The 23,211-nt window shown below is 56.1% G+C and overlaps 1 protein-coding gene and 1 long non-coding RNA gene across 3 annotated transcripts; one reads left to right on the top strand and one right to left on the bottom strand.

Moving 5' to 3' along the window:
* Positions 1–90: 90 nt before the first annotated feature.
* LOC147347842 (uncharacterized) lies at positions 91–2,508 on the bottom strand. The gene is made up of 2 exons (XR_015152606.1): positions 2,199–2,508; positions 91–496 (listed from the first exon to the last, which is right to left on the bottom strand). It is a non-coding gene; the product is annotated as an uncharacterized LOC147347842 (long non-coding RNA).
* A 3,331-nt stretch (positions 2,509–5,839) lies between these two features.
* Positions 5,840–23,209, top strand: TUBB2A (tubulin beta 2A class IIa). Of its 2 annotated transcripts, XM_086370441.1 has the most exons (4): positions 19,153–19,278; positions 20,685–20,793; positions 21,138–21,248; positions 21,953–23,209. In XM_086370441.1, the coding sequence occupies exons 1-4, from the start codon at positions 19,222–19,224 to the stop codon at positions 23,011–23,013; spliced, it is 1,338 nt and encodes a 445-aa protein (XP_086226567.1). In that variant the 5' UTR covers positions 19,153–19,221; the 3' UTR covers positions 23,014–23,209. The 2 variants fall into 2 exon arrangements, with proteins under 2 accessions (XP_086226568.1, XP_086226567.1); XM_086370442.1 differs by lacking the exons at positions 19,153–19,278; positions 20,685–20,793; positions 21,138–21,248 and adding exons at positions 5,840–7,455; positions 7,800–7,910.
* Positions 23,210–23,211: the final 2 nt, after the last annotated feature.

The raw sequence follows: 23,211 nt of genomic DNA on the forward strand, positions 1-23,211 counted from the left end.
CATCTGCTACAAACATGATAAATCATGAAAACAAAGGTATTACGGATTTGCATAATCCTTGGCTGTTGTAGATTCAGATATCATCACATCTCTTTCTCCTGTTTTCACTTCTTTATTCGTGTATTTATCGGTGAATATTTACAGTGCTGGGCAGTGGGGTTCACATATTAATAAGACAGACACGGTCCTGCCCTTACGAACCTAACAGTCCAGGAGGAGAGGCAGATGCACGTGCATTTACCCTTCTGAGCCAGGCACTCATCTCTGCATGAGCATCAAAACAGAGGATACTTGCTTTTTAAAATGCTTCGTGAGTTACGTGCCGGTGGCCAGCTGAGCGGCAGTTCCGCGTGTGTTCGGTTGATGGAGTTGCTTCCTCGAGGCGATACAAGCAGAACCACCAGGAAGACCGAAGACTCGCCCTCCACTTTCGGGCCGTCTCCAGACACCACTCCCCACTCTGCCTGCTGCAGGACGGCCAGCGGATACAAACGCTCTTTTGAAAGAAGAAAACAATTAAGCATTGAAAATGCAAGGACAAGAAAGCCCACGATAAAAATAGAACTCCCCAGCCCGCTCTGTGAGCTGCATTTCTCACGGCTGGGTTTGAAGGCAGAGTTCTCACCAGAGTGCCTCCTGTCTGGACTCTTCTTCCTTAATAAGGAGGAAGTCACCAAAACAGTAAGAAACCACCCCTCTTCCTAGGGTGTCACTCTAGGCCCGTTACGAGGAATCTGTTTCATGTTTCACTGTTTTTTAGCTGCTTGTCGTGCCCAACGCTATTGCTCCCCCACGGATTGCAGCCCGCCAGGCTCCTCTGTCCATGGGATTTTGCAGGCAAGAATACTGGACTGGGTGGCCATTCTGTTCTCCAGGGGATCTTCCCGACCCAGGGAGTGAACCCACGCCTCCTGTGCAAAAGGCATCTCCCGAATTGCAAGCGGATTCTATATCACTGAGCCACCAGGGAAGCCCCAGAACTAATCATTGGTCCTTAAAGTAACTTATTTATAAACCTACAAGTTGAAAGAATAGCAGCCAACATGTCGTCCTCAAATTTCAACAGCCATTAACATTTTGCCCACTGTGTAGCCTTGGCTTGTGTGTGTGTGTGTGTGTGTGTGTGCGCGCGCGTGTGTGTGTGTGCGCGCGCGCGCTTTGGGTGAATTATTTGAATGTAGACCACGGACGTCACAACGCTGAGTCAGAGCACAGCTTCTGAAGACAAAGACAGCCTCTCCCCGGGCCGCAAAGCTGCTCCCACACCCAGGAAGCATGTCGTTAATGCACAGGACCCCCTAGCATCCCACTGCATCACCCAGGGGTTGTGCGCCAGCTGGACCTGGTGCCAGTTTGGCTGCCGGGCACCGAGCCCTGCCCCTGCTCTGCCCCTTGCTGTCCAGGATGAAAAGCCTGACTTGGGGAGGACACCGTCAAGAGAAGCGCCAGGCACCTTCTCCCAGCAGCTCAGACCCCTGATGCGGGCACCTTCTCACAGAGGCCACGGCCCTGAGCCTGCGGACCACCCAGGGCCAGGCTGACGCCTGCCCATCCCGCCCGGGGCCCAGCTGCAGCTGTGGGTGTTTCCAACGGCTGGAGAAGATGTCAATCGAGCATCATGGGACTGGACCCAGGCATTCCAACTCATTCCTGCACAAGATGCTGCCACGAAAAATGGCTCCCAGCAGCAACGTGCGGGAACTTGCCTTCATTAATATTTATGTCAGAAGAGAGCTGCTCGTAACAGCAAATGCACTTCAGCTTCTCAGAAAAGCGCAGGAGATGCTCTGGAGGCAGCGAGATCAAACCACTGCAGGTGGGGAGGAGGGTCTGCTCTGGCTCCTGCCCCTCGCCCAAGCCCTCCTCCCCAAGCCTGCCTCGGGGTCAGGGCAGGGCTCAGACTCCTGAGGTCCCCGCAGCCGCCCGCAGGGACCACCATGGGGCAGATGATGACGAAGACAGAGCCCCAGGTTGGCCGGGCCCCGTGGCGCAGGCGCTCGCTGGCCCCAGACCCTGTCGCAGTCACGAGAAGGTCAGGGTAGGACGGGCTTTGCAGAGCCTCTGCCCGTGGGGAAGAGGGCCTGGGGTCAAGGGCACAGGCTCCTGGATTAGGGGTTCTCAGGCTGCAGCACCTTGAAGGGAGCCTGCCGTGAAGACAGAGCCTGCGGGAAAGGGAGAACAAACAGAAACGGACTCACTGCTCTGACCGGCGAGAAGCTCAGTGAACCTGGTCCTTCAGTGAGCACAAACATCTCGCTGGAAATGTAATCCCAGCGGCAAGCTCTGGGCATTCTGTTTTCGCCACATTAACGCGCTGACAAAGGGCCGCAGCGTCGCTGATGCAGGAAAAGAGGGAAAGAGTGGACCCTGGACGGACCACCCCCCTCTTTCAGGCAGACAGCCCTGTGGGCCGTGTGATGGTTTCCTAGGAAACAGCATGGATGTGGAGCTCCAGGAAACGTGCAGGCAGGCAGCAGGAGACGCAGCAGCTGATTTCTTTTGCTGGTGCTGTGTGATTCTCGGCCGTCTTCCTGCCCCCTCTGCAGTGGTTCCCTTGTGTCCGAAGGGGAGATCTGATCTACCGCACATGTGTGTGCATGCGTGTGTGTAAGCGCCTTGGCTGGCTGGAGGACACGGGGGGCTCAGTGCGGATTTTATCCTCCTGCTACGCCCACTCAGCAGGCATCACTGAATAACTGGGTGCAGGTCTGATAGAGCAGCAGCTTAGGTGATGAACGTGAAGAGGGGCCTGTGCACTGGGGCCTGCCCTCTCCACTGCGGGGGACGACCTTGGACCGCCACATGCAGGAGTGTGACTAACCTGATGGATGACGTCAAGCCAGCGGCCAGATGGATGGTGAATCCTTCACTGGCCCTCGGAAAGCTGCCCGGGACATGGGGCCCCAGGGAGGCTGGTCCTAGACAAAATGCACTCACCCAGCCCTCGCATCTGTGCTTAATAATAAATGCTTTGTCTTAATCAAATTTGGGGGGTTTACATAGCACAAGATGGCAAAATAATCACTCTATTAGGGCTTTCTTCCCAAGATGACCATATTCCCCACAATATCCTCACCCACATCCTGCTCCCCACTCCGAGAACTGAGGAGAAGCCTGGTGGTTTCAGCTTCAGAGTAAATGCTCAACATGTTCCCTGAATAAGGCTTCCCCCATGGCTCAGCGATAAAGAATCCACCTGCAGTGCAGGAGACGCCTCTTGACAAGAGACACAGGTTTAATCCCTGGGTCGGGAAGATCCCCTAGCGAAGGAAATGGCGACCCATTTCAGTATTCTTGCCTGGAAAATCCCGTGGACAGAGGAGCCTGGTAGGCTACAGTCCATGGCATTGCAAAGAGTCAGACACAACTGAGCGACCTACCTACCGACCTACCCCTGAATTCAAGAGGGCTGACTACAAGGTTTGGGGGTTCTGGATCCACAGAGAAGACTGCCCTCACTTCGGCACAAGCTTGAGGGGGTCCCTGATCCACCCTCAGTCTCAGTAATTCACCAGAAGGACTCAGAGAACTCACTACAAGCTGTTATACTCTGCTTATGGTCTATTGCAGGGAAAGGGCGTGGGTTAAAATCAGGCAAGGGAGGAGCAGCTCAGGGAGGCGTCCAGGAGGCCCCAACAGAGGACTGAGTCGTCCTCTCCCCGTGGGGACACAGTCACGCTGACCCCCGCATCGACGTGTGACGGCATGCATGCAGCGCTGCCAGTGGAGACGACGCTCCAAGTTCTTCCTGCGGCCTGGCCACCCGCTGCCCACACACAGCCTCTAGTGCCAGCTCCTCCTGGACGCCCAGGCCTTGGGCCTCCGGTTCCTGGGAGATCACTCCTGGCGCCTCGTGACCCAGAGCCCCAGCCACAAACCCTGCTAGAGACGGCTGGTGCTCCAAGTCAGACTGGCGGCACCTGACACCGGCTCTCCCTGCAGCCACCACCCCGGCCACCTGCTCCCTCGGTCCTTCTGTGAGCAGACTGTACCACCGTCCTCAAGACAAACAGGTCTTGAGCCAGCCCTTCTCTGCGCGGCTGTGGTGCCCACACGTCCACTGAGTCCATGGACCCCGGAGGCCACCCCAAGGAGGGCCACTTGCCAACTCCAGCCCCTCCCAATCCCAAAATGAGTTCTTCTTGTGGCAGAGAAGGGCCCCGTGTCAATGCACCTCTCAGATCCCCAGACCGGCTTCCACAAGGCTGTGCCCCATGCAGGCACCCCTTTAACAGCCCAGTCTTCACTGCCCGTCTGCCTGACCTCAGGGCCAGGCCATTGCCCACAACCTATGAGTCATTGAAAGCCCAAACACAGAAGCAAATAGCTTGCATTCCAGTCCACTGAGCTGACTGCTTTCTACCTCCTTCAATAAGGGTGGCTGCTTTCCAGGCAGTATGCCAGCCGCAAACCGGGCCGCTCTCCTGGTCAATAAAGCGGTTTCTGCAGCAAAACCCAGGCAGCTGCAGGGCCCAGGGGCTCCTCAAATGTTCCAGAACTGGTCCACCTCCAGAAGACTGAAGGCCCTCAAGGTGGGGGGACCGACAGGGGCTCCCGTGGGACCCCCGACTTCAGAGAGCGCCACAGGAAGACCTTCATTCTGATCCCATTGGTGTCTGCTTTATTTATCCACTAACAACTGCTCCCAGATTTGAACCCCACTGGACTTACCCCGGAGCCTCATGGATCTTGGCTATCTGCGTCTTTGCCTTGACTATCCCCCTCGGTGGCATCCCTGTGCCAGCTCAGGGCAGCCTGAACGCAAGCTTGGCTCAGTTCAAGCTCCATCCTAACACGCTGCCTTCACTTCACTCATTATAGACAGCCACCACCCAGGGACCGCCCAGGGACAGACAGTCGCCTGTTACTCTGCATTTTCTTAGGCATCCAGGGAGCGGGCTCCTCGGGAGCTGGGGCCATCATTTCAAAATTCTTGGTGACTTTGACCTCCAATAGCTAACAGCAGCATGGCTCCAGTTCCACGCCCTAGCTGACCTGTGGCCCCCTAGGAACCACAGGTTCATCACCCGCACCTGGTCACCTCCTCTTACATTTCTGTGAGTCGGGGCACTCGAGCAAATGCCACTGCTGGCACCAACCGTGAAGCCTCTGGGCCAACCGTGAGGTCAGAGGCAATGGTCTCCAGGACTAGTCTTACTTCTGATACCAACTGCAAGGGCAGAGGTCCCTAAGACGGTTCTTAGGCTGGACGGTTCACTGGGAGGACTCGCAGGACTGGCTGAATGCTGTTGCACTCACAGTTCTGTTTGTTTACAGGGAAAGGATGCAGACTGAAATCAGCCGAGGGGAGAGGGCCAAGGGCCGAGCTGGAGAAGGACCTGGCGCCGTCTCTGTGGTCGTCCCATGGGGTCGGGACACGCATCCACGCGTGACGACGGGCACGGAGGACGGCCGGCCCGGGCACTCGCCTGAGTCCTGCGCTCAGAGCGCCTCTTGGGCACATTTGAGGATGGCCCTGCCCACACACCCGACCCCATCATACCCTCACCACATGCTGCAGGTCTCCTTTCGCACTAAGTTCAATCACTTGCCCTCAGGGAGACCCTGGGGGAGAGGCTGGAAGCGGGCCTGGAGCAGCTGGGGCAGGAAACTCAGACAGCCTAGGATCTGGGACGTGGGGCCAGGTTTGGGCCATACGACCTCTTGGTTCTACAAGGGTTCCCCTCGGCAGGGTGTGGCCAACACAGGGAAGACCAGGCCTGCACGTGGAACAGACTTGTCACTCCGCCGGTCTTATTTACTGGCCCTTATCTAATCTTTAACCAAACGGCCTTCTTTTATCAGCAGGACACTGTTAACCTCTGATTTCGGTTCCCAGGCTCTAGACGACCGGAAAGCTCTCTGTGGCCGTCTTTATGGGACTCAAGCACACCACAGCTACGAGCCGACGTGCAGAATCAGGCCGCAGGAACAGGCTTCGACCTTCCTTCTTTTCCAGGTTCTCAAGAAGCTTTGGAACAAGAGACTAAGGGATCTGCGGACTTGTCTGGTGATCCAGCGGCTAAGACTGCAGGCTCCCAGTGCAGGGGGCCCAGGTTCGGTCCCTAGTCAGGGAAGCAAATCCCACAGGCCACAACCAAGAGTTCCCATGCTGCAGCTAAGACCTGGTGCAGCACCAAATAATATGATTTTAAGGGAGAGACTAAGGGCTCTGGGGGCTCTCACGTGAACACCTGTGTCTGGAGCCACTCAGTCGAGGGCCAGAAGCCCACACCTTCCACACACTCTGCTTCAGGACGCAACCAGCACAGAGGACAATCTCACCAGACATTCATGTCATCACCAGAGACTCCAGGGACTCAGCAAACGGCCCTCCACAGCTGGCCGGCACTGGGCGTGGTCCCGGCTGACCACAGGGGCCCTGGAGCAGAGGTCAGGAGTAACGAGCGTGCGGGCGTTCTCATACATGTCTGCACCACCGCGGAAGCACTTCCTGCAAACTGAGAGATCATCACATCGCCACTGCCCTTCTGACTCTGCCCTTGAAGTAGGCCTGAGGCCCGATATCTCAGAGTCTTCTCAACAGCTCCCTTCCTGTGTTTTCCTCCCTAATTTACCTAGAATATTTGTTAAAATAACATTCCTGAGCACCCCTCTGGTGAAAGCCCCAGTCTCTAAGACCCTCTAACAGCATCGGTTTAGGAACTAGCTCAGCAGATGACAACAGGGCCAACAAGAAACTGGAAGTCCACCCAGCCCTGAAAACCAATCAACCCATGTCAACCTCACACTGACCGTAACTCGTCCCTCGGAGCGTCTGACCACAGACTGGATCCGTATGAAACAGCAGGAGTGACGGCCAGGTCTTCACAGCTGCCCATGTCTTACCAAACATCGGCCGGCTCCCTGCACGGGCCGCAGGCTGAAACAAACGCTCAGGTGAAGACTGTACCCTTGACGGTTCGGGCTGCCGGGCTGCTAACGTCAGAGAACACTTTCCTGCCGCAGCCAGCTGATTTTACACTGGCTTGCTCTCCCTGCCTTGCTCCCTGGAGTGGTCCCAGCTCTGGCCGCTGCCCCCAGAGGTGACCGTCCATCCGCTGAGATGCTGACGCTCAGCCCTGCCTGGGGGCCCAGCCTCCCGAGCAACCGCAGCTGTGCCCCTCTCCTCTTCCTCCAGGGCCCCTCCCAGCTTCCCAGCCTGTCTCCCTGACATGGCTCCGCAGAAGCTGCTGGAGGAGCAGGGTGGCAGCTGCGGGCCTGTCTGCGGCTCCCTGCCTGTCTGCCCACACTGCCACTGTTCCAAGGACAGGAGAGGAAGGGAAGGGCCATCGTGCTGACACCTAGGATGCCAGACCATCACGTGCTTCTTTCTCTGTCTCCAGTTTTGGGAAGTCATCAGCGATGAGCATGGCATCGACCCCACTGGCAGTTACCATGGAGACAGTGACTTGCAGCTGGAGAGAATCAACGTGTACTACAACGAGGCTGCTGGTGAGGACTGCCGCGTGCTCGGCCCCCTCTCCTGTGTTCTGTTCTCTGGCAGCCCCAGTGTAGCAGGAACACACACACACACACACACACACGACAAAGAAATGTTCCCTGCATGCGTTTAAAGTCAGCTGCTCAGAAATACCCTCAGAGTCCCTGAAGTTCCCTGCATTCGGGTCATGACCGGGCAGGCCCTCACCTCCCTTTGTAGAGCAGAAACCTCCTCTAATCTCTTTGCGTCTTGCTGGAATTTTCTGGGATGAGCTCTGCCTGGAGGGGCACGGAGAGCAGAGTGTTGTCTGATTGCTCTGCGAGCGCCAGGTCTGAGTCCTGCTGTGTCCCCACAGGTAACAAGTATGTGCCTCGGGCCATCCTGGTGGACCTGGAGCCGGGCACCATGGACTCTGTCAGGTCTGGACCCTTCGGCCAGATCTTCAGGCCTGACAACTTCGTGTTTGGTACGTAGGGGTGATGCGTGGGCCCTGGCTCAGTGGGTCCCCTTCCTCCTGACCCCATGGGGGTCACTGCTGAGTGCCTGGCGGAGGCTGTGTGTTCACAGAGGCCTCGAGTCCCGGGCTCACTGTACCTGGTCCATGGGCTGTCAGCCCTCTGGCCCCTGTCCACACAACTCAAAGGCCAGGGTCAGCCTGCAGAGGCTGCCGCAGCCCTCCCACTGCAGGGCAGAACAAAGAGTGAAGGAAAGCTTCCAGCAGCAGTTCACAGGCCACCGGTCATTTCGGAGGATCCGTGACAACAGGCAAGCCCTTCATGAAGGCGAGGCCAAAGGCGCAGGTTGTGAGCAGAAGCTGAGCCAGCCCTCTGACCACGGGCGCCTCTAGCCTTCCACCTGCTTCAGCTGACTTAAGGGTTTTAAGTACTGAACAAAGGCCTGAGCACACTGGCGGTGAGCACGGGGCCCTTCCTGCAGGAGCAGGTCCGGGCTCAGGCAGTCGTGTAACGCCGTCCCCTGGAGTCCCAGCTCCAGGAGCAGCGAGGCAGGGAGGGCGCGGTGCCTCTCCACAAAGACAGCCTCACGTGAGGCAGCAGAGCGAGGCGGCCGCCAGGAGGCTGACGCGGCCGGAGCACAGGCTCGTTACAGCTCCCGACCAGAGCCATCGACCCAGGGTCCCCCGCACCCGAACAGGAAAGGGCCCGGCGTCCTGGGCCCTGGGTCCAGGGAGAGCGTGGACGTGTTTGTCCAGTGAAGCGCGCTCCTGGGCAGCGTGAAAATGGCAAGGTCCGACGAGCATGAGGAGCAGGGCCCAGCTCAGGGGACGAACCAGGACCCCGGGCTCCGCGGCTCATGCCACCCGGCGGGGGGGTCCTAATGAGCATCCCTGCAGCTGACACCGTCCCTCAGGCCCCCTCACTCGCCCCTCTGGAAGGACGACCAGCCAAGGACATGCTGGGGACTTAAGAACCAGACTCAGCCTCCCTGATAGCTCAGTTGGTAAAGAATCTGCCTGCAATGCAGGAGTCCCTGGTTCCATTTCTGGGCCGGGAAGATCCACTGCAGAAGGGATGGGCTACCCATTCCACTATTCTTGGGCTTCCCTTGTGGCTCAGCTGGTAAAGAATCCACCTGCAATGTGGGAGACCTGGGTTCGATCCCTGGGTCAGGAAGATCCCCTGAAGAAGGCAAAGGCTACCCACTCCAGTATTCTGGCCTAGAGAATTCCATGGACTCTATAGTCCATGCGGTCGCAAAAGTTGGACATGACTGAGCCACTTACCCTGACTCGGGGCGGGGGAAGCCCCGGTGAGGGGCTCTCAGACCCCGGGCGGAACTCAGCTTCCTTCCTTCCCCGCTCAGGCCCCACTGCCTGGGATCAGCCCCCAACAAACCTCCACTCAAATCCTCGTTGCAGGCCCAGAAACAAATCCAGTCTCCTACAGTCAGTTAGCCTCCAACAAAAGAGGAAAGAATATACGACGGAGTCAGGACAGTCTCTTCAGCAGGTGGTTCTGGGAAAGCTTGGCTGCTGCTGCTGCTGCTAAGCTGCTTCAGTCGCGTCCGACTGTGTGCGACCCCACAGACGGCAGCCCATCAGGCTCCCCCGTCCCTGGGATTCTCCAGGCAAGAACACTGGAGTGGGTTGCCATTGCCTTCTCCAATGCATGAAGGTGAAAACTGAAAGTGAAGTTGCTCACTCATGTCCGACTCTTAGCGACCCCATGGACTGCAGCCCACCAGGCTCCTCTGTCCATGGGATTTTCCAGGCAAGAGTACTGGAGTGGGGTGCCATTGCCTTCTCCAGGGAAAGCTTGGCAACTGTGTGTAAATCAATGAAGTCAGCACAAGCCCTCACATCACTCACCAGGTAAACTCAAAACGGCTTAAAGGTTCAAATGTGAGACACGACACCATAAAACTCCTAGACGAGAACACAGGCAAAACATTCTCTGATGTAAATCGTAGAAATATTTTCTTAGGTCTCCCAAGGCAATAGAAATGAAAGCAAAAACAGACAAATAGGACCTAATCAAGCTTAAAAGCTTTTTCACAGCAAAGGAACCCATAAACAAAATGAAAAGACAATCTACAGACTGGAAGAAAATATATGCAAATAATATAATTGACAAGGGGTTAATTTCCAAAATATATAATCTCTCTTATAGCTCAACATCAAAAAAACAAACAGCAAAAAAATACAACTCAATCAAAAAATGGGCAGAAAATCTAAAGAGACATTTCTCCAAAGAAGGTATACAGATGGCCAACAGGCACAGGAAAAGATGCTTAACATCATTAATTACTAGAAAAATGCAAGAGGTATCACCTCTCACCGGTCAGAATGGCATCATCAAAAAGTCTACAAATAGTAAATGCCGGAGAGGCTATGGAGAAAAGGGAAATCCTGTACCGGGCTGATGGGAATGTAAATTGGTGCAGCCGCTACAGAAAACAGCTCGCTATACACCTGAAGTGATGCTGTAAATCACTGACACTTCAATAAATAAACTAAATATTTTAAAAGAGCATATTATAATTAAACACTAACACAATCCTCACCTCAGGCCCGGGGGACTGACCTCAGACCCAAGGGGAGGCCGAGTGTGTGACACGCTGCTCCTGGCCCAGAGAGGTGGCCTCCGTGACACGCTCACGACGTCGAGCAGGGCACGGCAGGCCCTCTGCCCAGGGCTGTGCACAGCTGACCATCCCGGCCGCTCCATCCCCAGCTCAGGGCCCTCTCGGCCCCCCAGGAGGTCATCTGTGCGGTTCCTCGAAGTCCTGGCTCTGAGCTCCCTATTGGCCAGAGGCCGTTCTGGGCTCCGAGGTGCCTGCCGACCCCGCCACAAGGCCCCCAGCATGGCAGCCTGCAGAAGGTCTCCACGGAGGCTTCTGCCACCAGCTGGAGAAAATTCCCCCCTTGGGGGGCTCGCGTGATTAGGGAAGGCCTGCCCTTCCTCAAGTCAGGTGAGCTCCTGATTTCAAGGGGAACTGATCCGGGCCCTTCACGACACCTGCGGAGTCCCTTCACGCTGCGCTGACATTGGTGCTCCATTGAACAACTGGGCACAGGTGTGTGCAGTCCAGGCCGGCGACCCCTGGGCCTTAGAGTTCTGCCTGCCTCCAGTGGGCAGCTGGGGAGTGAGCACACGTGGCCTCTGGATGCTCTGGTTCCAACACCCGGACCTGTGCTCCGAGGATGTGGTTTTCTGTTTACCTGCTGCGTGGCTTTGGGCAAGCCTTCGTCTCTCTGGGCCTTAGTCCGTTCAGGACAGTCTCCGTGGCCTGTCAGGAGTCCCACACGGGGCCAAGACAGGCCAGCGTATGGGCGCCTTTCACTGTGTATGTTGGATTTTCAGACCCCTGTGACCACAGGGGTCGGTGCCTCTCTGGGGTCCTGCTTGGAGGAGTTAACCCACTTGCTCCTCAGAGTAAGGCCGCCCTTGACTGGTATTAAGATATCTCCTGGGCCCCGACTTTCGTGAGCGCTGGGGACTGTGTACTCAAGTCGGTGGAAGAGTCCCAACAGGTGGGAAAAGTGAAGAAGGAAGCTGAGTCACCCTTGCAACTTCCCTCGTCTGGCTCCGACTCAGCGGTTTAAGTCTGCAAGTGCAGAAGTCGGAATGGACATTTCTGCCTCCCAAAGAAAGGCTGGGCTGGGAGCAGCAGCAGCGCTGCAGGGGGAGGCCCGGCTCACACTCACTGCTGAGCTTCCTGGTCCTGCTTTCCCAGCCCGTCCTCCCGGCCGGGCAGTGAGGCTGGACAGCAGGTCTGGACCCGAGCGAGCACTGTCTCCGCTGGACCTGCAGCTGACTTGTGGGCTGCCGTGCCCCCCACCAGGGCCAGCCTCGGCCTGCACCCCAGCCTCGCTTCATTCCTCTGACCTTGGTCCCGGCATCTCAGTTCAGTTCAGTTCAGTCACTCAGTATGTCCGACTCTTTGTGACCCCATGAATCGCAGCACGCCAGGCCTCCCTGTCCATCACCAACTCCCAGAGCTCACTCAAACTCATGTCCATCGAGTCAGTGATGCCATCCAACCATCTCATCCTCTGTCATCCTCTTCTCCTCCTGCCTCCAATCCCTCCCAGTATCAGAGTCTTTTCCAATGAGTCAGCTCTTCGCATCAGGTGCCCAAAGTACTGGAGTTTCAGCTTTAGCATCATTCCTTCCAAAGAAATCCCAGGGCTGATCTCCTTTAGGATGGACTGGTTGGATCTCCTTGCAGTCCAAGGGGTGCTCAAGAGTCTTCTTCAACACCACAGTTCAAAAGCATCAATTCTTCGGCACTCAGCCTTCTTCACAGTCCAACTCTCACATCCATACATGACCACAGGAAAAACCATAGCCTTGACTAGACGGACTTTGTTGGCAAAGTAATGTCTCTGCTTTTCAATATGCTATCTAGGTTGGTCATAACTTTCGTTCCAAGGAGTAAGCGTCTTTTAATTTCATGGCTGCAGTCACCATCTGCAGTGATTTTGGAGCCCAGAAAAATAAAGTCTGACACTGTTTCCACTGTTTCCCCATCTATTTCCCATGAAGTGATGGGACCAGATGCCATGATCTTAGTTTTCTGAATGTTGAGCTTTAAGCCAACTTTGTCACTCTCCTCTTTCACTTTCATCAAGAGGCTTTTTAGTTCCTCTTCACTTTCTATCATAAGGGTGGTGTCATCTGCATATCTGAGGTTATTGATATTTCTCCCGGCAATCTTGATTCCAGCTTGTGCTTCCTCCAGTCCAGCGTTTCTCATGATGTACTCTGCATAGAAGTTAAATAAGCAGGGTGACAATATACAGCCTTGACGTCATCTCAGGGGGACCCAAATGCCGCGTGACTTATAAAACTACCCAGTCTTCAGGGTCACCTGAGAGTCTGCACGGTATTCACGCCTCCCATAAGTTAACAGAAGCCTGACTGTGGACACCCCACACGCAGACGTGTCTGGCTGCCTTCCTGTCCGAACACTCAGCAACCAGGCGGGCCTCGGCCAGCCGCCCCCTGCTGGCCAGCGCAGGGAAAGGACTGGCCCAAGACCTCTGGTTTCCTCCGTGGCCGAGTGCACACGTGTGCCTCCCTCCCTTGCAGAATTCACGGCTCTGTTAAACCTTCTCGGACCACCCCTTTCCTATCCGTCTCCATATTCTCTAACCTCCTTTTCCCTTCTCCTTACCAAAAAAGTTTAAATTATTTCTTTGTATCCAGACAGTGATACTGATTGTGAGGGATGGGCGAAGACAATTTAAGAGTTTTGTAGATAGAAAATACTCCTACTTCTGGAGGCACCACTCACATCATATCAAAAATATTTAAATTTCTATCTTGTAAAATGTTTACTTCATTGTAATTTGTGTCATGCTTAAATGCTAAGCCACGTTTGGCTAATCGATGTAGGTTTAATTTAATTACACATGTTAATTTCACTATTGCAGGTTTCTCTTCATATTTTGGCCTTGTCAGCCCTACCGCTCATTTTCTTAGGTCCTGAAAACCAGCAAGGGCTACGCTTAGAGTGGCCTTGCTGATAAAAGAGTGAAACTAACAGATATTTCTTCTAATTAAGAAAAACAAGAGAACACTGGCAGCAAGGTACAGAGCATCAGCCTAAGAGTGTGCAGCAAAGTTTGCATAATTGAATAATGAATTTAACAAAATTAATCCACCCTGTGTTTGAAATGATCCTCATTACTGTTTTTCTAGCACATGACAATCAGGCATAGATAAAAACTGATTATAAACAAGAAGTAATATTCCTTCACGATCAGATCAAGTATGTCTGGGACTTAGTCAGCAAAGACAGGAACCGTGAACAGGAGACGATCTGGGGTTTCTCTCCAGACTCCTGGCTGCACAGCTGACGCGGCCCTGGGACCTGGATCTTTCCAGGACTTAAGACCTTCGGGTTGTGAGACACGTGGACACGCTGCCCGCTGCATCAGGAGGCCAGGTCGTGTTCTTCCGTAACTCGAAGGCTCAAAGGCCCAATAAACACTTTTAAAATGTACCTTGGTGTGATTTTTATAGTTAAAAAGGCGCTTCATGTTTTAGTCACATCTTCCTTGGTGGATTTTACAAGTTGGGTGGTAGGTTGTTGTTGCTCCCACTGCAAAGACTATTCTAGAGAAAGCTGTGCAGACCACACGTGGGGGGATAGCAGGGGGGTTCCTCTGTCACAGGTGAGACCCCTGGCAGTGGGGAGGGGGCGCTGGCGAGCCAGGGAGCCCCTGGAGGGCAGAGGGTGGTGGTGGGGAAGCGGACCGGGCAGCTGGCTGGATGCCAGCCCACTTGCTCCATCTCTGCCCTGCACACTTGCAGCAGAAGACAGTCCTAGGCTCCACAGGAACTCCTGGCTCCCTCACCTCGGGGAGGGGAACATCGACGGCAATCTTTCCACGCTTGCCCTAAAAGAGAAACAGCAGAGCTTGAGCCCTGGGGTTTCCGGGAAAGTGACCAGCACCCTTTCCGTGCCCTGCTTGCCCGGTGGTCATCAGCAGGCTGGCCTCACCCCAAGTCTCTGGCCATTCAGATTTTGGCGCAAGAAATCCTGCCTTCAGAAGACAGGTGTGAGGGGGCCAGGAAGCTGGGAAGCGGTGGGAACAGCTCTCTTGGGTCCTAGCCTCCAGCCCAGTCTGTGCCCTGCTCTCAGGGTGCTCAGGCTTAGAACCGTCCTGCACGGTGCTGGGACCCCAGCTGACCTCCAGACTCTCAGTCGGGCGTCAGCTCACTTAGGAGCTCTGCGACTCCCCTTCCCACCGGCCCCTTCCTGGCTGTGGGCAGCTTCGTGGACTAGGGGCCAGGACGGCAGCATGGAGGTGAGACAGTGTACTGCGAGGCACGAAGGAGGGGGCATCACGGACCTGGGGCACCAGCACTGAGCCCCGATTTACAGGGAAGAGCTCCCTGGAAGAGAGAACAGCAATGCACATGTCAGCAGCTGATAGAACACTTAACCCCACTTTACAGATGGTACAGCTGAGGCACACACAGGTTAAGTGCCTTGCCCTAGGTCACTCAGCTGGCAAGCGGTGGAGTCAGGATCCGCACCCACTCCAACCGTGCGGGCCTGTGGTGTTAACCCCTCAGGGAATGTAGGGGCGGGCTGAGTGGGGGGACATTCAGCCCGGTCACGTGAATAGCCTTGGCCGTGGGAAGCAGAGTTTGTTCAGAGAACTTAGTATGATCCAGGGATGCTAGGTTACAGGGAAGATGGTAGCAGTTGGGAGAAGATAACATGTATTTGATAATTTGGGGGTCTATGTCTCATTTAAGTCATAGTGTAAAAATAACAGTATTTTTCATTCTTAATGTCCAAGGCAAAAATGATTGAAACCATGATGAAAAGGAACAAAAATATCTAAATAACCCATGAAAGGAGGGAAAAAGGAAAACATCAAACATCGAAAATAGAACTAGAGGACAGTGGGAAGACATACTTCTGTTTAGTATTTTATAAACTTTAAAATTTTATACTCAGAAAATGTGTATATGAAAGACATCCTTACCACAATAACATATATAATGTGTATGCATATTACACACACACATTATACTATATATTTTTTTCAGTTAAGAAAGGACCAGATTGACAATTCTAGTAAAAATAATTCATACCGGGACATGAAACATTCCAGAAAGTAGTTGAAAAACATTATTATATATTTACTCCAAATTATTATTCTTCAAAAATTTATAAACTTCGGTTGAGCTGACTATCTTCAAACTGGGGTTCAGACTCTTTGTTTTAGGTAGTCGTACTTCAAATGCTTTAGGCAAAATTCCTCCATCTTCATAAAGAGACACTTTTTTTTTAAACTTTACATAATTGTATTAGTTTTGCCAAATATCAAAATGAATCCGCCACAGGTATACACGTGCTCCCCATCCTGAACCCTCCTCCCTCCTCCCTCCCCACACCATCCCTCTGGGTCGTCCCAGTGCACCAGCCCCAAGCATCCAGTATCGTGCATTGAACCTGGACTGGCATCTCGTTTCATACATGATATTTTACATGTTTCAATGCCATTCTCCCAAATCTTCCCACCCTCTCCCTCTCCCAGAGTCCATAAGACTGTTCTATACATCAGTGTCTCTTTTGCTGTCTCGTACACAGGGTTATTGTTACCATCTTTCTAAATTCCATATATATGCGTTAGTATACTGTATTGGTGTTTTTCTTTCTGGCTTACTTCACTCTGTATAATAGGTTCCAGTTTCATCCATCTCATTAGAACTGGTTCAAATGTATTCTTTTTGATGGCTGAGTAATACTCCATTGTGTATATGTACCACAGCTTTCTTATCCATTCATCTTCTGATGGACATCTAGGTTGCTTCCATGTCCTGGCTATTATAAACAGTGCTGCGATGAACACTGGAGTACACGTGAAGAGACACTTTTATTAAAAACCCGAACGTGTGTGTGTAAAGGAGCAGACGGGCTGTTATTGAGGAGCTGGTCTCCTGGGCTTCCTCTGAGGTCACAAAGAGGGTGAGAGCGACTGTTCCAGAATAACTGAGACCATTCTCCTGCTGATGGCTCTCGGGTTCTCGTTATTCTACAGAGGAAGCTGATGCTTGACATACATTTCCCCTGGACCACATCTGTCCCTTACTGATGCACCCGCCAAGGGCAGTGGCCGCCCTCACAGGACCAGGACGAGGGCAGGTCCGCTGAAAGGCTCGCAGGGAGGCGGGAGCAGCAGGGGAAGGCAGAGCTTTTAAAAAGACGCACGCCCAGCCTAGCGCAGGGAATTCGCGTCTTCCCTCTCCCGCCTGAGTTTTGTCTTGTCACCCGAAGGGCCTTAGGGGTGAGGGCGGCTCGAACACCGGTGACATCAGCCCAAGACAGGAACCGACTTGGGGCTGGAGGAGGTTGGCTCCCCGCCCCCGTCGCCCTGCCCAGGCCCAGAGGAGCCCTTCTTCTCCAACACAGGAAGACGTGGGGAGAAGCCACTTTCTCCCGAGGCCTCGTCAAAGCCTGTCCCGGCGGGGGGTAGGCTCGGCGGGCCCCACTTCCTCCTGCAGTCTCTTGGGTGCCGTGTCCACATGGCCGACTCCAGCTGGCACGGAGTCCCCGGGTGAGTCACCTGCGGTCGGGCAGGCGTCCTTTCTGCACCGGTGCGTCTCTGACTGCCCGGCTCAGACATGGGTGGGGCTGGGACAGGCGGGCCGGGGGCACGCTGGGTGCTGGGGAGACAGCCTTTGCTGCCAGGGACACCCATGGCCTGGGCCTGCTGGAACCAGTGCTGTCACTCACTCACTGCTCCCAGACACCCTCTCTCGTCTTCACAGTGTAATGAGGCCAGTTTCCAGGTTTCCGTATGGGGCCTGAGCGCTCAGATGACTGCTTAACTGCCTGACTACGATGCAGGAGAGTGGGCCACCCCCCGCAGGAGATGCCCACCTGTTACCCAGCACCAGCCCTTCTAGGTCTCATCTGCTTGGCTCCCAGCCCCCACCTTGAATGAAACAACAAAGGCCGAGAGGCAGCCGTCTCCAGAAACCCTCTGTGAACCGAGCGATCGCAGAAGCTACGGGGAGCAGGCCCGTCCTCTGCACAGCTTCTGGAAAGGTCTCCCTGGTTGTGAAGAGCCCAGGGCACGGAAGCTGGGGCAGCGCTCGTGAGAAGGTGGAGGCCACGCCCTCAGCATGTGGGTGCAGTGCCAGCCAGGGGGCTGAATGTGGGCGCCCCGGAGACGCCCCTCCCCAAGGGGCACCAGGCACCTGCCTGGGCAGGGCGGGACCCTGAGGACTGGCTTCCTGGATCATGGGTGACAGAGCCATGACTTTGCCATTAACACGGCAAATGGGCTTAAGATCTGTAACGACAGCATCACCTTGGGTTTTACAGCGGCCTTTTTGCTCCATAAACTCGACCCGCTTTCATATGGAGCCTCTTGTTTCCTACTCACAAAGCTGGCTGCAGGGCACCTGTAATTATCACTTTAAAGCTGGAGGAACTGGCCCCGGAGAGGAAAAGCAGCTGTCCCTGGTCTCTGCTGCCCTGGCCCGCAGGTCAGGACAGTCCCGAGGAACAAAGAAGGCTGGGTCTTAACCTCGTCCTGGCCAAGCCTTTAAAACCCCCCTGCCCTTTTTCTTTGTAGAATGAAACTCTATGCCTTCACTTACAAGCTTTGTGGCTGCTCAGCTATGAGCCTCCTTTCTGAAGCTGTTAACTTGGGATGGTAATAATGTTTACTCCAGAATTGTAGAAATACACTGTGAGCCACGTAGGTAATTTAAAATTTTCCAGTAGTCACTATGAGTGTAGCAGTCATTTAAAAAACAGAAACAAGTGAAATTAATTTCAAAAATATATCCAAGATATTATATTGATCAGTAATCAATATACAAAATTAGTGATGGAATCTTTTCCATTCTTTTAATTTCCTGAGTCTATGGAACCGGATGAGCATTCACATCAAAGCACATCTCAACGCAGACTCCCTGGGCTCAGAGGCCACACGTGGCTGCTGACCTGGAGCAGGACGCCCACCTCCATAAGGAGGGCAGGGGGATGAGGCAACAAAACACCCCGGAGGCACATGCACCCCCCCCCACAGACACACACACAGACACAGACAGACACACACACAGACACAGACAGACACACACGCAGACACACACAGACACACAGAGACACACACACGTCAAGCTCCATAAGGAGGCCATGGGGACACACAGACACACACACACGTTGAGCTCCAGAGAGGCCATGGGGACACACACACACAGACACACGCACACGCATGCACACACACACACAGACAAATTCTCGCCTGTCGAGCTCCATAAGGAGGCCATGGGGACACACACGTGGAATTTTCCACATTAAGCGGCCTTGACAGGACAGCCAGCGCCCAGCGACTTTTCCTAGTTCCCCCCCAACTGAGCACCTTCCTAACGTGGGCAGGGGCGAAAGGGCCCCCCAGCAGCCCCCCGCCGAGACGGCCATCCTCAGCCCCGGCCAGGGACCCCCACTCCCCGCGCCCTGCAGCCCCTCCCAGCGCTTACAGCCGCCGTGACCCCCACCCCGGGAAGAAAGAGCCGGAGGCCAGTGGCCAGGACAGGCCCGGGGACGGGAACGCGCCGCACCGGGACCCCGCGCGCACGGCGGCCGGCCGCCCGCACCTCGCGCCGCGCCCCGGCTCCCCCTCGCGGTGCCGCAGTCCCCGCGCCGCCCCCGCCGTGACGTCACAGGGGCGGGGCCCCCGCCTTAAAAGACGCGGCCCGGGCGGCGGCGGGGTCTGTGCCGAGTCCGCCGGTCCGCGCTCTGTCCAGGCCCGCGCCTCCACCCGCTCCACAGCCGGCACCATGCGCGAGATCGTGCACATCCAGGCGGGCCAGTGCGGCAACCAGATCGGCGCCAAGGTGGGCGCGGCGCGCGGGGCCGAGGGGCGGCGGGGCCCGAGGGCGGGGGCCCCGGAGGGACAGAGAAGGGGCGGCGGGGCCCCAGGGTGCGCCTGGGGCCGGAGAGGGACCGGGGAGGGAGCTGACCCCTGGGGAGGGGGCGGCGGGGCCAGAGGGCGGGGGTCCCGGAGGGACGGAGAGAGGGCGGCGGGTCCCCAGGGAGAAGACCAAGGAGGGGGCGGGGAAGGGGCCGCGGGTGGGAACCCCGGAGGGACAGAGAGGGGGCGGCGGGTCCCCAGGGTGTGGGACCAGGAGGGGGCGGGGAGGGTCGGCAGGGCCCGAGGGCGGGGACCCCGGAGGGACAGAGAGGGGGTGGCGGGTCCCCAGGGTGCGCGCCGCGGCCGCAGCGGGACCAGGCAGGGAGCTGACCCCCGGGAGGAGCGCGGCCGCAGGGCGGGGCGGGGCCGGGCGCCTCACAGCCGGCACTGATGCTCAGGGCTACGCAGCTGTGGGTCTTTAATTACGGGCCCGGCCCCGGCCCTTGTGAGGGACGCGGTTGGTACCTCCCCGTAGATTGGACTCTGAGATTTGGGTGGGGGCTTTGGTCGTGAAAATCCCGTGGCCTCCTGCGGAATTTATTTTGCGTATATTGTCTGCATTGCGAATGAAAAAACTGCAGTGTCATTGGGTGACAGATGCTCTGGAGGGTTCTGGTGGGTCCGACAGACGGGGTGCACCATCCAGACGGGGTGGCGGGTGACGCCGGAGTCTGACTGCCGTGGGCGCGGCGGCAGGTGGCAGCCCCGGGCCGAGCCGCCGCAGTGGGCGAGGCCCCGCGGGCCGGGTGCCCGGGTGTGGGCGGGCGCCCGCACAAGGACGTGGTCTCTTTCACAACCGCCATATTGCCCCCCCGCCCCCCGCCTTTCCTGCCGCAGACGCACGCTGCACCGTGCCCCTCACCCCCCCATTCCGCCTCTGCAGTCAGTGACCCAGGAGCCCGGCGGATGCCCGCGCCTAACGCGGCGCTGCTTGGAGGTCGAGTTTGTGCCAGGACTCGGCGATCTCTGCAGGCAGCCGCAGGGCGGGGTCCACCTGTCCTGGGCAGGACCTGTCCATCCGCTGGGATGCTGACGCCCAGCCCTGCCTGGGGGCCCAGCCTCCCGAGCATCTGCAGCCATGCCCTCCCTCCTCCTCCAGGGCCCCTCCCCACTTCCCAATCTGTCTCCTGATATAGCTGATGCTCTGCGCATCCCCGAGCCCCTCCGCAGAAGCTGCTGGAGGAGCAGGGTGGCAGCTGCGGGCCTGTCTGCGGCTCCCTGCCTGTCTGCCCACACTGCCACTGTTCCAAGGACAGGAGAGGAAGGGAAGGGCCATCGTGCTGACACCTAGGATGTCAGACCATCACGTGCTTCTTTCTCTGTCTCCAGTTTTGGGAAGTCATCAGCGATGAGCATGGCATCGACCCCACTGGCAGTTACCATGGAGACAGTGACTTGCAGCTGGAGAGAATCAACGTGTACTACAACGAAGCTGCTGGTGAGGACTGCCGCGTGCTCTGCCCCCTCTCCTGTGTTCTGTTCTCTGGCAGCCCCAGTGTAGCAGGAACACACACACACACACACACACACGACAAAGAAATGTTCCCTGCATGCGTTTAAAGTCAGCTGCTCAGAAATACCCTCAGAGTCCCTGAAGTTCCCTGCATTCGGGTCATGACCGGGCAGGCCCTCACCTCCCTTTGTAGAGCAGAAACCTCCTCTAATCTCTTTGCGTCTTGCTGGAATTTTCTGGGATGAGCTCTGCCTGGAGGGGCACGGAGAGCAGAGTGTTGTCTGATTGCTCTGCAAGCACCAGGTCTGACTCCTGCTGTGTCCCCGCAGGTAACAAGTATGTGCCTCGGGCCATCCTGGTGGACCTGGAGCCGGGCACCATGGACTCCGTCAGGTCTGGACCCTTCGGCCAGATCTTCAGGCCTGACAACTTCGTGTTTGGTACGTAGGGGTGATGCGTGGGCCCTGGCTCAGTGGGTCCCCTTCCTCCTGACCCCATGGGGGTCACTGCTGAGTACCTGGCGGAGGCTGTGTGTTCACAGAGGCCTCGAGTCCCGGGCTCACTGTACCTGGTCCATGGGCTGTCAGCCCTCTGGCCCCTGTCCACACAACTCAAAGGCCAGGGTCAGCCTGCAGAGGCTGCCGCAGCCCTCCCACTGCAGAGCAGCCCAGAGCAGGAGGGCAGAGAACAAAGAGTGAAGGAAAGCTTCCAGCAGCAGTTCACAGGCCACTGGTCATTTCAGAGGACCCGTGACAACAGGCAAGCCCCTTAAGAAGCCGAGGCCAAAGGCGCAGGTTGTGAGCAGAAGCTGAGCCGGCCCTCTGATGACGTGCGCCTCCGCCCTGCCAGCCAACAGCTGTGGATTTATCAATAAGAATTTATAGAAGGTTCTTAGTTTTAAACCAGTTGGGTTTTGTTAAACTATCTTCTTAATTAATAACGTCATATGAACTAAATCTTTTGTTGTATTAGATCTTCAGTGTTTCTGAGGATCACTGATATATAGAAAACTTTTCTGTAGATAGACAGTCTTTCTGAAAAAGAAGGCTCTTTGATCTCTAAAATTAGTCCAGAGTCAGGAAGACAGAATTTGGAATTCCTTACTGAAGGGTTAGCGTCTGATACTGTCCTTTCCCTCTGGCAGGCCAGAGTGGTGCCGGGAACAACTGGGCCAAGGGCCACTACACAGAGGGCGCCGAGCTGGTGGACTCGGTCCTGGACGTGGTCAGGAAGGAGTCCGAGAGCTGTGACTGTCTGCAGGGCTTCCAGCTGACCCACTCGCTGGGGGGCGGCACGGGGTCTGGGATGGGGACCCTTCTCATTAGTAAGATCCGCGAGGAGTACCCCGACCGCATCATGAACACCTTCAGCGTCATGCCCTCGCCCAAGGTGTCCGACACGGTGGTGGAGCCCTACAACGCCACCCTGTCCGTGCACCAGCTGGTGGAGAACACGGATGAGACCTACTCGATTGACAACGAGGCGCTGTATGACATCTGCTTCCGCACCCTGAAACTGACCACCCCCACCTACGGGGACCTCAACCACCTGGTGTCAGCCACCATGAGCGGGGTCACCACCTGCCTGCGCTTCCCGGGCCAGCTCAACGCCGACCTGCGCAAGCTGGCCGTGAACATGGTGCCCTTCCCGCGCCTGCACTTCTTCATGCCCGGCTTCGCGCCGCTCACCAGCCGGGGCAGCCAGCAGTACCGGGCGCTGACGGTGCCCGAGCTGACCCAGCAGATGTTCGACTCCAAGAACATGATGGCCGCCTGCGACCCGCGCCACGGCCGCTACCTGACCGTGGCCGCCATCTTCCGGGGCCGCATGTCCATGAAGGAGGTGGACGAGCAGATGCTCAACGTGCAGAACAAGAACAGCAGCTACTTCGTGGAGTGGATCCCCAACAACGTGAAGACGGCCGTGTGCGACATCCCGCCCCGCGGCCTGAAGATGTCGGCCACGTTCATCGGCAACAGCACGGCCATCCAGGAGCTGTTCAAGCGCATCTCGGAGCAGTTCACGGCCATGTTCCGGCGCAAGGCCTTCCTGCACTGGTACACGGGCGAGGGCATGGACGAGATGGAGTTCACCGAGGCCGAGAGCAACATGAACGACCTGGTGTCCGAGTACCAGCAGTACCAGGACGCCACGGCCGATGAGCAGGGCGAGTTCGAGGAGGAGGAGGGCGAGGACGAGGCCTGAGAACTTTGTCAGATGAATCGTGCATCCTTAGTGACTTCTGTTGTCCTCAATCAAGCATGGTCTTTCTATTCGTATACTATGGTGCTCAGTTTTGCCTCTGTCAGAAATTCACTGTTGATGTAATAATGTGGAACTCCTCTGGAAATTGCAATATTGTCTAAGATATCTATACTAATAAAAAAGCATGTGTCCAAAACC

The sequence above is a fragment of the Bos grunniens genome, chromosome 23, assembly GCF_055505025.1.
Source record: "Bos grunniens cultivar Pamir isolate PY7600 chromosome 23, Bosgru_T2T1.0, whole genome shotgun sequence".
Lineage (NCBI taxonomy): Eukaryota > Metazoa > Chordata > Mammalia > Artiodactyla > Bovidae > Bos > Bos grunniens.

Coding starts and splice junctions, on each gene's coding strand:
- TUBB2A (XM_086370441.1), top strand. CDS start 19,222: ATGCGCGAGATCGTGCACATCCAGGCGGGCCAGTGCGGCAACCAGATC. Junction 19,279..20,684: donor GCAACCAGATCGGCGCCAAG/GTGGGCGCGGCG, acceptor CTCTGTCTCCAG/TTTTGGGAAGTCATCAGCGA. Junction 20,794..21,137: donor GTACTACAACGAAGCTGCTG/GTGAGGACTGCC, acceptor GTGTCCCCGCAG/GTAACAAGTATGTGCCTCGG.